General features: G+C 43.8%; 1 protein-coding gene across 1 annotated transcript in view; it reads left to right on the forward strand.

Moving 5' to 3' along the window:
- Positions 1-13,893, forward strand: part of LOC140395958 (pericentrin-like) — a 401,239-nt gene that overhangs the window by 250,854 nt on the left and 136,492 nt on the right. The window contains 2 exon segments of the mRNA XM_072483987.1: positions 8,323-8,442; positions 8,563-8,583. Of these exon segments, the coding sequence (XP_072340088.1) occupies positions 8,323-8,442; positions 8,563-8,583 (141 nt within the window).

A 13,893-nucleotide genomic window follows, 5' to 3' on the forward strand; every position in this document is an offset into this window, starting at 1 on the left:
TCTAGAAAAGGCCTAGCACCCTCAACCTTTCCTCGTAAGACCTACTCTCCATTCCAGTCAACATCCTGGTAAATCTTCTTTGCACCTTTTCCAAAGCTTCCACATCCTTCCTAAAATGAGGCGACCAGAACTGTACACAGTACTCCAAATGTGGCCTTACCAAAGTTTTGTACAGCTGCATCATCACCTCACGGCTCTTAAATTCAATCCCTCTGTTAATGAACGCGAGCACGCCATAGGCCTTCTTCACAGCTCTATCCACTTGAGTGGCAACTTTCAAAGATGTATGAACATAGACCCCAAGATCTCTCTGCTCCTCCACATTGCCAAGAACTCTACCGTTAACCCTATATTCCGCATTCATATTTGTCCTTCCAAAATGGACAACCTCACACTTTTCAGGGTTAAACTCCATCTGCCACTTCTCAGCCCAGCTCTGCATCCTATCTATGTCCCTTTGCAGCCGACAACAGCCCTCCTTACTATCCACAACTCCACCAATCTTCGTATCGTCTGCAAATTTACTGACCCACCCTTCAACTCCCTCATCCAAGTCATTAATGAAAATCACAAACAGCAGAGGACCCAGAACTGATCCCTGCGGTACGCCACTGGTAACTGGGATCCAGTCTGAATATTTGCCATCCACCACCACTCTGACTTCTATCGGTTAGCCAGTTCGTTATCCAACTGGCCAAATTTCCCACTATCCCATGCCTCCTTACTTTCTGCATAAGCCTACCATGGAGAACCTTATCAAATGCCTTACTAAAATCCATGTACACTACATCCACTGCTTTACCTTCATCCACATGCTTGGTCACCTCCTCAAAGAATTCAATAAGACTTGTAAGGCAAGACCTACCCCTCACAAATCGGTGCTGACTATCCCTAATCAAGCAGTGTCTTTCCAGATGCTCAGAAATCCTATCCTTCAGTACCCTTCCCATTACTTTGCCTACCACCGAAGAAAGACTAACTGGCCTGTAATTCCCAGGGTTATCCCTAGTCCCTTTTTTGAACAGGGGCACGACATTCGCCACTCTCCAATCCCCTGGTACCACCCCGTTGACCGTGAGGACGAAAAAATTATTGCCAACGGCTCTGCAATTTCATCTCTTGCTTCCCATAGAATCCTTGGATATATCCCGTCAGGCCCGGGGGACTTGTCTATCCTCAAGTTTTTCAAAATGCCCAACACATCTTCCTCCCTAACAAGTATTTCCTCGAGCTTACCAATCTGTTTCACACTGTCCTCTCCAACAATATCGCCCCTCTCATTTGTAAATACAGAAGAAAAATACTCGTTCAAGACCTCCCCTATCTCTTCAGACTCAATACACAATCTCCCGCTACTGTCCTTGATCGGACCTACCCTCGCTCTAGTCATTCTCATATTTCTCACATATGTGTAAAAGGCCTTGGGGTTTTCCTTGATCCTACCCGCCAAAGATTGTTCATGCCCTCTTTTCGCTCTCCTAATCCCTTTCTTCAGTTCCCTCCTGGCTATCTTGTATCCCTCCAATGCCCTGTCTGAACCTTGTTTCCTCAGCCTTACATAAGTCTCCTTTTTCCTCTTAACAAGACATTCAACCTCTCTTGTCAACCATGGTTCCCTCACTCGACCATCTCTTCCCTGCCTGACAGGGACATACATATCAAGGACATGTAGTACCTGTTCCTTGAACAAGTTCCACATTTCACTTGTGTCCTTCCCTGACAGCCTATGTTGGAGTTGCTTTGGGGAGTCAGGAGGCTGGTTACTCAATGCAGGATTCCTAGCTTTTGACTGCTCTTGCAGCCACAGTATTTATATGGCCACTCCAATTCAGCTTCTGGTCAATAACAATCCCATGGATGTTGATAGTGGAGGATTCAGCAATGGCAATGCCATTGAATGTTAAGAGATGATGTTTAGATTCTCTCTTTCTGGAGATGGTCGTTGCCTGGCACTTGTGTGGCACGAATGTTACTCGCCACTTGTTAGCCCAAGCCTGGATATTGTCCAGGTCTTGCTGCATTTGAACAAGGACTGCTTCAGTATTTTGGGAGTCACGAATGGTGAACATTGCGCTAACATCAGCGAACATCCCGACTTCTGACCTTATGATGGAAGGAAGGTCTAGATGAAGCAGCTCAAGACGTTTGGGCCCAGGGCACCACTCTGAGGAGCTCTCTAGATGTACAGAATATTTTCCTACATTAGCCAAAGCATACAATATAAGAGCAGGGATGTTATGCTAGAACTGTACGAACACAGGTTCGGCCACAGCTAGAGTACTTTGTACAGTTCTCATCATTACAAAAAAGAAAGTTTGTAATCGTACTAGAGGGGTACATTGGTGATTCATAAAGACATGGCCAGGACTGGGCTGGAGAATTTTAGCTGCAAGAAAGGTTTGATAGATTGAGATGCTTTTCTTTGGGACAGAGGTTGAGAGGAATTTAACTGGCGTATATGAAATCATAGGAATAGAATTGGAGTGGCCATATAAATACTGTGGCTGCAAGAGCAGTCAAAAGCTAGGAATCCTGCATTGAGTAACCAGCCTCCTGACTCCCCAAAGCAACTCCACCATCTACAAGGTATAAGTCAGGAATGTGATGGAATACTATCCACCTGCCTGGATGAGTCAGCTCCAGAAACATTGAAGAAACTTGACACCATCCAGGACAAAGCAGACCACTTCATACCCTCCATCACCGATGCCCACCTTCAGGGTGCATTGCAGGAACTCACCAAGGCTCCTGAGACAGCACTGTCCAAACCACATCAATTACTATCCTTGGTTCGTGAGAACAAGAGCAGCGGGCACAAGCGAAAACTGCCACCTGGAGGTTCCCCTGCGAGCCACTCACCATCTTGACTTGTTAATATATCGCTGTTCCTTCACTGTCGCTGGGACAAAATTCTGGAACTCCATCCCTAACAGCGCAGTGGGTGTACCGACACTTCTGGGACTGAAGCGGTTCAAGAAGGCAACTCACCACCACCTTCTTGAGGGCAATAAGAATGAGCAATTAATGCTTGCCCAACCAGCGATGCCAATATCCCATAAATTAATTTGTTTTAAAAATCACCTTAAACCACCTTATCTCCTTGTTCTGCTACCTTCAGAAATTGGTGGACATACAACCAAGATCCCTCCTTTCCTCTACGCTTCTCAGTATAATTTTTTCTGTACTCCCTTGCCTTACTTGTCCTTCCCAAATGCATTACTTCACTTCGATTTGGATTTGGATTTTGTTTATTGTCACGTGTACCAAGGTACAGTGAAAAGTATTTTTCTGCGAGCAGCTCAACAGATCATTAAGTACATGAGGAAAAAAAAGGAAATACAAGAAAATACATAATAGAGCAACACAATGTACACAATGTAACTACATAACACCGGCATCGGGTGAAGCTTACAGGGGTGTAGTGTTAATGAGGTCAGTCCATAAGAGGGCCGTTTAGGAATCTGGTAACAGTGGGGAAGAAGTTGTTTTTGAGTCTGTTCGTACGTGTTCTCAGACCTTTCTGTCTCCTGCCCGATGGAAGAAGTTGGAAGAGTGAGTAAGCCGGGTGGGAGGGGTCTTCGATTATGCTGCCCTCTTTCCCAGGTTTGCGTGATGGACTGGGCTGTGTTCACGACTCTCTGAAGGTTCTTGCGGTCTTGGGCCGAGCAGTTTCCATACCAGGCTGTGATGCAGCCAGATAGGATGCTTTCTATGGTGCATCTGTAAAAGTTGGTAAGAGTTAATGTGGACGTGCCGAATTTCATTAGTTTCCTGAGGAAGTATATTGTGCTTTCTTGGTGGTAGTGTCGACATGGATGGACCAGGACAGATTTTTGGAGATGTGTACCCTTAGGAATTCTAAACTGCTAACCATCTCCACCTCGGCCCCGTTGATGCTGACAGGGGTGTGTACAGTACTTTGCTTTCTGAAGTCAATATCCAGTTCTTTAGTTTTGCTGGCATTGAGGGATAGATTATTGTCGCTGCACCACTCACTAGGTTCTCTATCTCCACCCTGTATTCTGACTCGTTATTCGAGATCCAGCCCACTATGGTCGTATCGTCAGCAAACTTGTAGATGGAGTTGGAACCAAATTTTGCCACTCAGACATGTGTGTACAGGGAGTATAGTAGGGGGCTAAGTACGCAGCCTTGCGAGGCCCCGGTATTGAGGACTATTGTGGCGGAGGTGTCAATGTTTATTCTTACTGATTGTGGTCTGTAGGTTAGAAAGTCGAGGATCCAGTTGCAGAGTGAGAAGCCATGTCCTAGGTTTTGGAGCTTTGATATGAGCTTGGCTGGGATTATGGTGTTGAAGGCGGAGCTGTAGTCAATAAATAGGAGTCTGATGTAGGAGTCCTTGTTATCGAGATGCTCTAGTGTCGGGCCATGGAGATGGCGTCTGCTGTGGACCGGCTGTGGCGCTATGCGAATTGCAGTGGATCAAGGCATTCTGGGAGTATGGAGGTGATATACTTCATTGAGGGAAGGGCAGGATTGGCAGCTAAACGTTCCAGGATTTAGATGTTTCAGGCGGGATAGAGGGGGATGTAAAAGGGGAGGCGGAGTTGCGCTACTTGTTCAGGAGAGTATCACAGCTATACAGCGAGAGGACACCTCAGAGGGCAGTGAGGCTATATGGGTAGAGATCAGGAATAAGAAGGGTGCAGTCACAATGTTGGGGGTATACTACAGGCCTCCCAACAGCCAGCGGGAGATAGAGGAGCAGATAGGTAGACAGATTTTGGAAAAGAGTAAAAACAACAGGGTTGTGGTGATGGGAGACTTCAACTTCCCCAATATTGACTGGGACTCACTTAGTGCCAGGGGCTTAGACGGGGCAGAGTTTGTAAGGAGCATCCAGGAGGGCTTCTTAAAACAATATGTAAACAGTCCAACTAGGGAAGGGGCGGTACTGGACCTGGTATTGGGGAATGAGCCCGGCCAGGTGGTAGATGTTTCAGTAGGGGAGCATTTCGGTAACAGTGACCACAATTCAGTAAGTTTTAAAGTACTGGTGGACAAGGATAAGAGTGGTCCGAGGATGAATGTGCTAAATTGGGGGAAGGCTAATTATAACAATATTAGGCGGGAACTGAAGAACATAGATTGGGGGCGGATGTTTGAGGGCAAATCAACATCTGACATGTGGGAGGCTTTCAAGTGTCAGTTGATAGGAATACAGGACAGGCATGTTCCTGTGAGGAAGAAAGATAAATACGGCAATTTTCGGGAACCTTGGATGACGAATGATATTGTAGGCCTCGTCAAAAAGAAAAAGGAGGCATTTGTCAGGGCTAAAAGGCTGGGAACAGACGAAGCCTGTGTGGCATATAAGGAAAGTAGGAAGGAACTTAAGCAGGGAGTCAGGAGGGCTAGAAGGGGTCATGAAAAGTCATTGGCAAATAGGGTTAAGGAAAATCCCAAGGCTTTTTACACTTACATAAAAAGCAAGAGGGTAGCCAGGGAAAGGGTTGGCCCACTGAAGGATAGGCAAGGGAATCTATGTGTGGAGCCAGAGGAAATGGGCGAGGTACTAAATGAATACTTTGCATCAGTATTCACCAAAGAGAAGGAATTGGTAGATGTTGAGTCTGGAGAAGGGGGTGTAGATAGCCTGGGTCACATTGTGATCCAAAAAGACGAGGTGTTGGGTGTCTTAAAAAATATTAAGGTAGATAAGTCCCCAGGGCCGGATGGGATCTACCCCAGAATACTGAAGGAGGCTGGAGAGGAAATTGCTGAGGCCTTGACAGAAATCTTTGGATCCTCGCTGTCTTCAGGGGATGTCCCGGAGGACTGGAGAATAGCCAATGTTGTTCCTCTGTTTAAGAAGGGTGGCAGGGATAATCCCGGGAACTACAGGCCGGTGAGCCTTACTTCAGTGGTAGGGAAATTACTGGAGAGAATTCTTCGAGACAGGATCTACTCCCATTTGGAAGCAAATGGACGTATTAGTGAGAGGCAGCACGGTTTTGTGAAGGGGAGGTCGTGTCTCACTAACTTGATAAGAGTTTTTCGAGGAGGTCACTAAGATGATTGATGCAGGTAGGGCAGTAGATGTTGTCTATATGGACTTCAGTAAGGCCTTTGACAAGGTCCCTCATGGTAGACTAGTACAAAAGGTGAAGTCACACGGGATCAGGGGTGAACTGGCAAGGTGGATACAGAACTGGCTAGGCCATAGAAGGCAGAGGGTAGCAATGGAGGGATGCTTTTCTAATTGGAGGGCTGTGACCAGTGGTGTTCCACAGGGATCAGTGCTGGGACCTTTGCTCTTTGTAGTATATATAAATGATTTGGAGGAAAATGTAACTGGTCTGATTAGTAAGTTTGCAGACGACACAAAGGTTGGTGGAATTGCGGATAGCGATGAGGACTGTCTGAGGATACAGCAGGATTTAGATTGTCTGGAGACTTGGGCGGAGAGATGGCAGATGGAGTTTAACCTGGACAAATGTGAGGTAATGCATTTTGGAAGGGCTAATGCAGGTAGGGAATATACAGTGAATGGTAGAACCCTCAAGAGTATTGAAAGTCAAAGAGATCTAGGAGTACAGGTCCACAGATCACTGAAAGGGGCTACACAGGTGGAGAAGGTAGTCAAGAAGGCATACGGCATGCTTGCCTTCATTGGCCGGGGCATTGAGTATAAGAATTGGCAAGTCATGTTGCAGCTGTATAGAACCTTAGTTAGGCCACACTTGGAGTATAGTGTTCAATTCTGGTCGCCACACTACCAGAAGGATGTGGAGGCTTTAGAGAGGGTGCAGAAGAGATTTACCAGAATGTTGCCTGGTATGGAGGGCATAAGCTATGAGGAGCGATTGAATAAACTCGGTTTGTTCTCACTGGAACGAAGGAGGTTGAGGGGCGACCTGATAGAGGTATACAAAATTATGAGGGGCATAGACAGAGTGGATAGTCAGAGGCTTTTCCCCAGGGTAGAGGGGTCAATTACTAGGGGGCATAGGTTTAAGGTGAGAGGGGCAAAGTTTAGAGTAGATGTACGAGGCAAGTTTTTTACGCAGAGGGTAGTGGGTGCCTGGAACTCACTACCGGAGGAGGTAGTGGAGGCAGGTACGATAGGGACATTTAAGGGGCATCTTGACAAATATATGAATAGGATGGGAATAGAAGGATACGGACCCAGGAAGTGTAGAAGATTGTAGCTTAGTCGGGCAGTATGGTCGGCACGGGCTTGGAGGGCCGAAGGGCCTGTTCCTGTGCTGTACATTTCTTTGTTCTTTGTTCTTTATGACCAACCTCTCGAAGCACTTCATTACGATTGATGTCAGGGCCACCGGACGATAGTCATTGAGGCGCGTTGCCTGGTTCTTCTTTGACATCGGTATGATGGTGGTCTTCTTGAAGCATGTGGGAACCTCGGAGCGGAGTAGGGACACGTTAAAGATGTCCGCGACATCTGCCAGCTGGTCCGCGCAGGCTCTGAGTACATGACCAGGGATCCCATCTGGACCCGTCGCCTTCTGTGGGTTCACTTTCAGGAAAGCCGATCTGACTTCGGAAGCTGTGATGGTGGGTATGGGTGTGTTATGAGCTTCGCTGGATCAAATTCCATTTGTCACCTTTCTGCCCACCTGACTAGTCCATTGATATTTTCTGCCGTCTGCAGTGTTCTTCCTCACGATAAACCACATGATAATTTTTTGTGCTTTTTGCAAACTTCTAAATTTTATGCATCCAAAGCATGTTGATACTTTTCTGCATCCTACCAGACGTTTGGTCCACCATGTGGAGGATATTTCTGGGTTCAAAATTCAACAGAGTGTCTGGAAAAGTCTTCTGACATTGTGGAGCATTGAACAGGCATTGTTGAGCATTGAACAGGCATTGTTGAATATACTGCCTATTATTTTAGGACAAGCTATTCTGCATCAATCATTCATGGCCAAAACCCTTAATTAGCAGTGTTTCTACCATGAAAAAGTGAACTGAATCAGAAGAAAACCACCGGTGGCATGCATTCTGCCTTTTGCATCGATCATTGCTACCTTATCTCCATCCTTACTTGCAGTGCACATTTTGAAAGGAAGGCATGAGACCAAAGCCCTGGCAACATGCAATCATTGCTGCGTAGTGTCACTGAAGTGCCGTTGCTTCCTCATCTTTTTTGATAATTCGATCTTGAGCTTTATAGTGTTCTGTAGAGTATGCTTTGCATTTGAATAAATCATATCCTAACATGCTGGGTAGCCTGCAGATAAAGCAATAAAGTTAAGAATGAAATCTTAATGTAGTGTAAAAGATGTATAAATTTAGCAATGGAATACCGGAGTTATTTGTATCCTTTTCACTCAGGAACAAGCAGCTGAGCGTGAACATGAACGAGATGAGTTCCAGCAAGAGATTGAAAATCTGGAGAGACAATTAAAACAAGGACTAAAACCACAAGGAGGTGGTGATTATACAGTATCTAAGGTATTTCTGACTCTTCATATCATTTACTGTTTTCATATTAACCTTATTCACATATAAAATTTAAATTTCCTAATATTTCTAAAAAGTGTTTTTCTTTTTCCCAAACCATGGATGTTTTAGAGCGATTATTTGAGTTTCCAGGTATGAAAATATGTTACCTATATTCTGATCAATAACAACCTGGCTGCATGCTACATAATCCCTAATAGTTTCCTTTTAGTATCTCTCTCTAGCCTCATCCCGGAATACACGTGTTTCCCCAAGATAAATTTCACATTTAATTTCTTCAGAACTCAACTATTCTTAATGTTATTAACCTAATATGTTGATTTTGATGTCTGTTTGGAAAGGCAGTGAAGAGAGAAGATGTTACAAATAGGGCCACTGGTAATAATTAACCTGAACACTAGTAGAACTGAATCCTTGTGTAGTTCTGGTTAAATGCTTACTCTGTGCAATGTTTCACAATGCCTCAGTATATTGCAAGGATGGCTACTGTGTTCAAATTCATACTGTGGAATATTTTTGCTCAACTGTTCTTTCCTACTCTGCAAACAAGATTGTGTACACTCTTGTGATGCATGGCGATGGACAGTGTGGGCATTCTTACAATGATAATGTTGCATAATTGTGTCCAGTAGCAAGCTAAAGCTAAATTTGGTGAAGAGTTTTCCTTCCTATCCAAGTTGTAGAGTTATTCCTGAAACAAAATTTTAATATGTCGTCAACTAGACAGTTGTAGACCCTGAATGGAATGAGTCTTCAGTCCCAATAGTGGAAACTCCTTCATCGATGCCTTATTCTTCTGTCTTATAGCTAAATTGTGGCAATAGTGTGCCACTGATCTTTGCCAGAGTGACAGCCTTTGTTCAATAGGTCTGCCATTGCTTTATTGCTAAAATACTATGGATCCCGATCATCCACTTTCAATTCAGAGCTTTCAGCTTGCCATTCCACTCCACCTATCGCACAATCATCACCTTCCACTCCCTCTGAAGCTTGTTTCCATTCTCAGTGGTGGCACAGTAGCACAGTGGTTAGCACAGTTGCTTCACAGCTCCAAGGTTCGATTCCTGGCTTGGGTCACTGTCTGTGTGGAGCCTGCACGTTCTCCCCGTGCCTGCGTGGGTTTCCTCCGAGTGCTCCGGTTTCCTCCCACAGTCCAAAGATGTGCAGGTTAGGTGGATTGGCCATGATAAATTGCCCTTAGTGTCCAAAAAAAGGTTGAGTGGGGTACGGGGATAGGGTGGTGTGGGCTTGGGTGGCATGCTCTTTCCAAGGGCCGGTGCAGACTTGATGGGCTGAATGGCCTCCTGCACTGTAGATTCTATGAGAATTTAATGAATAATTAAAAATGTCTTGAGTAATGTTAAACAGTGGAAACCAGGATGGATTTTCACTTGAATCTTGAAATAACACAAGGTCAACAGATCCCCAAAGAAAGTCTTAAAATAGCTGACTATAACCTAACTGGTTCCTCAGGACTTTAATAATGCCCTCAGTTATGCAGAGTTTGTTGGAAAGCTGGGAAATTGATTACTTCTGTCGGTTAATGTTTGATCTCATTAACAATATTACTTTAATCAACTAGTTTCTATTGGGAGTAATTATGCGTTTGGTACGTGTGCTGCAACCAAAACGAAAACGCCACCTTTGCAATTTATGGCTTTTTTTTTTTCAATAATGGAGACATATTCTGGAATATTGTAGAAGCCTTAAACAGATTGAGGAAGGGTTCTGATACCTGATATCTTAAGAATGAATCACCAAAATAAGTTAAGCTTTTTGTTATTACCAGTGCTTTTCAGGTTCCATGCTGAGAATTTTTCTTTTATTCATTCATGGGATGTGGGCATTGCTGACTGGGCCAGCGTTTATTGCCCATCCCTAATTGCCCTTGAGCTGGGTGAGTTGCTTGGCTATTTAAGAGTCAGCCACATTGCTGTGGGTCTGCAGTCACATATGGGCCATACCAGGTAAGGATGGCAGATCCCTGAAGGACTTCAGTGAATCAGATAGGTTTTTATGACAATTGATAATGGTTTCATGAATCATAGAATCCATACAATGCAGAAGGAGGCCACTTGGCCCATCACATCTGCACCGACCCTCCGAAAGAGTACTTTACCTTGGCCCAGTCTCCCGTCCTATCCCTGAAACCCCACCTAACCTGCACAGGTTTGGACTGTGGGTGGAAACTGGAGCACCCGGAGAAAACCCACACAGACACTGGGAAAACATACAAACTCCACCGAGACAGTTATACAAAGCTGGAATTGAACCCAGGTCCCTGCCACTGTGAGGCAGCAGTGCTGACCACTGTGCCACTGTGCTGCCTTGGCCATGACCACCATGGTCATTATTAAGCCTTTAATTCACGATTTTTAAAATTGAATTCAAATGTTGCTATCTGCCGTTGTAATGCCCCAGAGTATTTCACTACCTCCACTGGTACCAAGTGAGAAACAAGAAACCAGCGATAATATTCTTTCTCCCAATAAAAGTGCCAGTAAATTTCCAAGTATGCCTCTGTTGAAACTTCATTCGAAGTTTAATGCTTCTATATCTATATATTGAACTGGTTGGTTTAGCAGATTTCCCAGACTGTGTCAACTCCCAAACTTTGCTTGGATCCAAAGCAGTAAGTAGATCAGTTCTCTCTGTATTTAGAAAGTACAAAACTTGATCCTTTGGTCTAATAGTTCAAAATGTTTCTGGAGTTGATGTCATTTCCCAAAATTTCTTATTGAATCCATCATGGTTTAGAGTTCTGGTTTTCAATTGAATATCGGCTTCTGTAGTTCCACCGCACCTTTGTTAAACTTGATGGCGCCTTCGGGTATGATTGAACACTGAATGAAACTGGTTATGCTGCCTCACAACTGTGTGGTCATCCTTTTCAACCTGACTTTTCTCTCACTGATTTTAAATATACCATTTTTTTTTTTTTTTGGCATTTTTGAGTAGCCAACCTGGCTACTCAAACGCCACTTCAAAAATTAAGAAGCAGTGAGTTCAGAAAAGCTTTGTTTTCACATGTTTGCTGTATAAAAGCTAAGTGATTTAACATTTCGCTAATTTAGCAACAGCAGCCTTACATTTGGGGCATCTAATAGTGGTCAGGACATCTAAAAACAACATTTGCAGTAATTGCAACTCATTTTACTTTTTCCCTGAATTGTTTTTGATAGTCCCTTTCAATGGGATACACTTGTATTATTGCCTGGATGTGCTGTAGGTCTATCAACCTTTTAGCAAAATCTATCCCTTTCCTGTGCATGTTCGCTGGTTCCGCTCTGCATATCGATCTCGTGATTTAGCAATGTTGTTACAACCTGTCTTCCAGTTCGTTCTTCTTTTTAATTCCAAGCTATCTGTATTGGACCTGAGTTATCTGTCCATTCCCAGGAGCAAAAGAACATTCTCTCATTTTCAGTCCACACATTATGCATTTGTGATTTCACAAGTTTTATTGGAAGGATGATGGAAAGCAATTAAGGACTTAGGATTTTGAATCAAAACTTTGATAATAATGGACCTGCAGATTTAACATTTTCAGACTGAAATTAATTGTATAAAGTTTTTTCCATACACGGCAAAAACTGTATTTAAAGTAAAGTAAAAATAAAGTTGTCATACTCGCAGGTGACTGTAGGTTGCTTTCCCCTGTGCCCATGAGAAACCCAGAGAAGGTAGTGATGGGGTTTTATCTTGAAATCTGCAAGTGCTGCCACTTCAGTGTTGGGAGGGAATTCAAGGATTCCAGCCCAGCCCAAGTCCGCCACCCCACCCCCCGAAACCGCGACACCCTTCTGGATCAGCTTGGCTAACTTTTGCAGAGACAGACAGCACAGGTACCAATTAGTAAAACAATGGAAAAATGTTGAATTGACGATGGAGCATTTGGAGTTGATGGTCTTCAAACATCATTACTGTTGCTCTCTCTTCTCAGGATTAAGGTCATAGAAGAGGGTGGTTGCATTGAAATAATCTTGCTAATTTACAGCTGCACATTGCAGGCAATCTTGCGAATGGTGAAGGTGAACTGAGTATGGTGGCAGGAGCACCAATCGGGTGAACTACTCGGTCCTGAATGACACTTTTCTTCAGTGTTATGGCTGCACTCTCCAGGCAAATGGTCAAATCCCTGACTTTGGCATGGCAGGTGCTAAAGAGGTCAACAGATCAGCATTCATCAATGTATGAATGTCATAATATTGATTATGGTTGGTGGAATTCAGCTTCTCATTAGTGATTACTCTGAAGATGTTGATGGCATGGAGATTAACTAAGGTGGCTGATATTTCTCTTGTTTGGCAAGGCCATTATGAAACAATTATGCAGTATGGATGCTATCTGTCATTTGGTAGCTGAGGTATTGACTGCCTTATTGAAGAAGTTGTGAATAGAGTGGGACAGAATACTTAATCACAGAATTGTTGTAGCTTAAAAGATCACCACTCAGACCATCATATCTGCACCGGCTCTCTGATCAATTCCCGTATTCTCCCCGTAACCCAGCACATTCCTCCTTTTCAGATAACAGTCTGATTCCCTTATGCATGCTTCAGTTGAACCTGCTTCCACCACACTATCAGGCAATGCATACCAGACCTTAACCACCTGCTGTGAGAAAAGTATTTTCTCATACTACTTTTGCCAATTACTTTAAATCTGTGCCTTCTTGTTCTTGGACCTTTCAGAAGTGGAAACAGTCTCTTCCCATCTACTCTGTCCAGATCCCTGAGGATTTTGAATATCTCTATCAAATCTCTGTAATCTTTCCTCTAAGGAAAATAGTCCCAACTTATCTTCATAACTGAAGTTCCTCATCCCAGGAACCATCCTCGTGAATATTTTTTGCACTCACTCCAATGCCTTCACTGCTAAAGTGCACTGTTCAGAATTGGACGCATTGCTCCAGCTGAGGCCAACCTTTGGAATCATCGGCAACTGCTCCACACCTGGCTTTAAATCTGTGCCTTCTTGTTCTTGGACCTTTCAGAAGTGGAAACCGTCTCTTCCCATCTACTCTGTCCAGTCATGCTGTTCAAGGTCATCCATGTATTTGTATAAAGAAAAAGCGTATTTGTGTTCTAAAACTTGGGTATAAGGCAACTTTGTCAAATGGAAAGAATACCTTTACAAGCTTTCTTCCTTTTCCTTTAGCTTTAGAATTCTCTGGGAGGATTCAGATTAGTAGTCAGTGCACTCTTTAAATCCTGCGTCAGTTTTTTTTACAACCTCAGTTATGTGATGAGATTCTAACTGTACTCCCTCAAATTCAGGATATTTTGTTCATCTGGTACGTCAGATTTGACAACTATCATCTGAATTTAACATTCTAGAATTTTATAGGACAGAAAAGAGACCATTTAGTACATTGCACTGGTTCTGTGAAAGAGCTATCCGTTTGGTCTTATTTTTCTTGCCCTTTCCCATACCTATGCG

Source organism: Scyliorhinus torazame, chromosome 2 (genome assembly GCF_047496885.1).
Source record: "Scyliorhinus torazame isolate Kashiwa2021f chromosome 2, sScyTor2.1, whole genome shotgun sequence".
In the NCBI taxonomy this organism is placed as follows: Eukaryota; Metazoa; Chordata; class Chondrichthyes; order Carcharhiniformes; family Scyliorhinidae; genus Scyliorhinus; species Scyliorhinus torazame.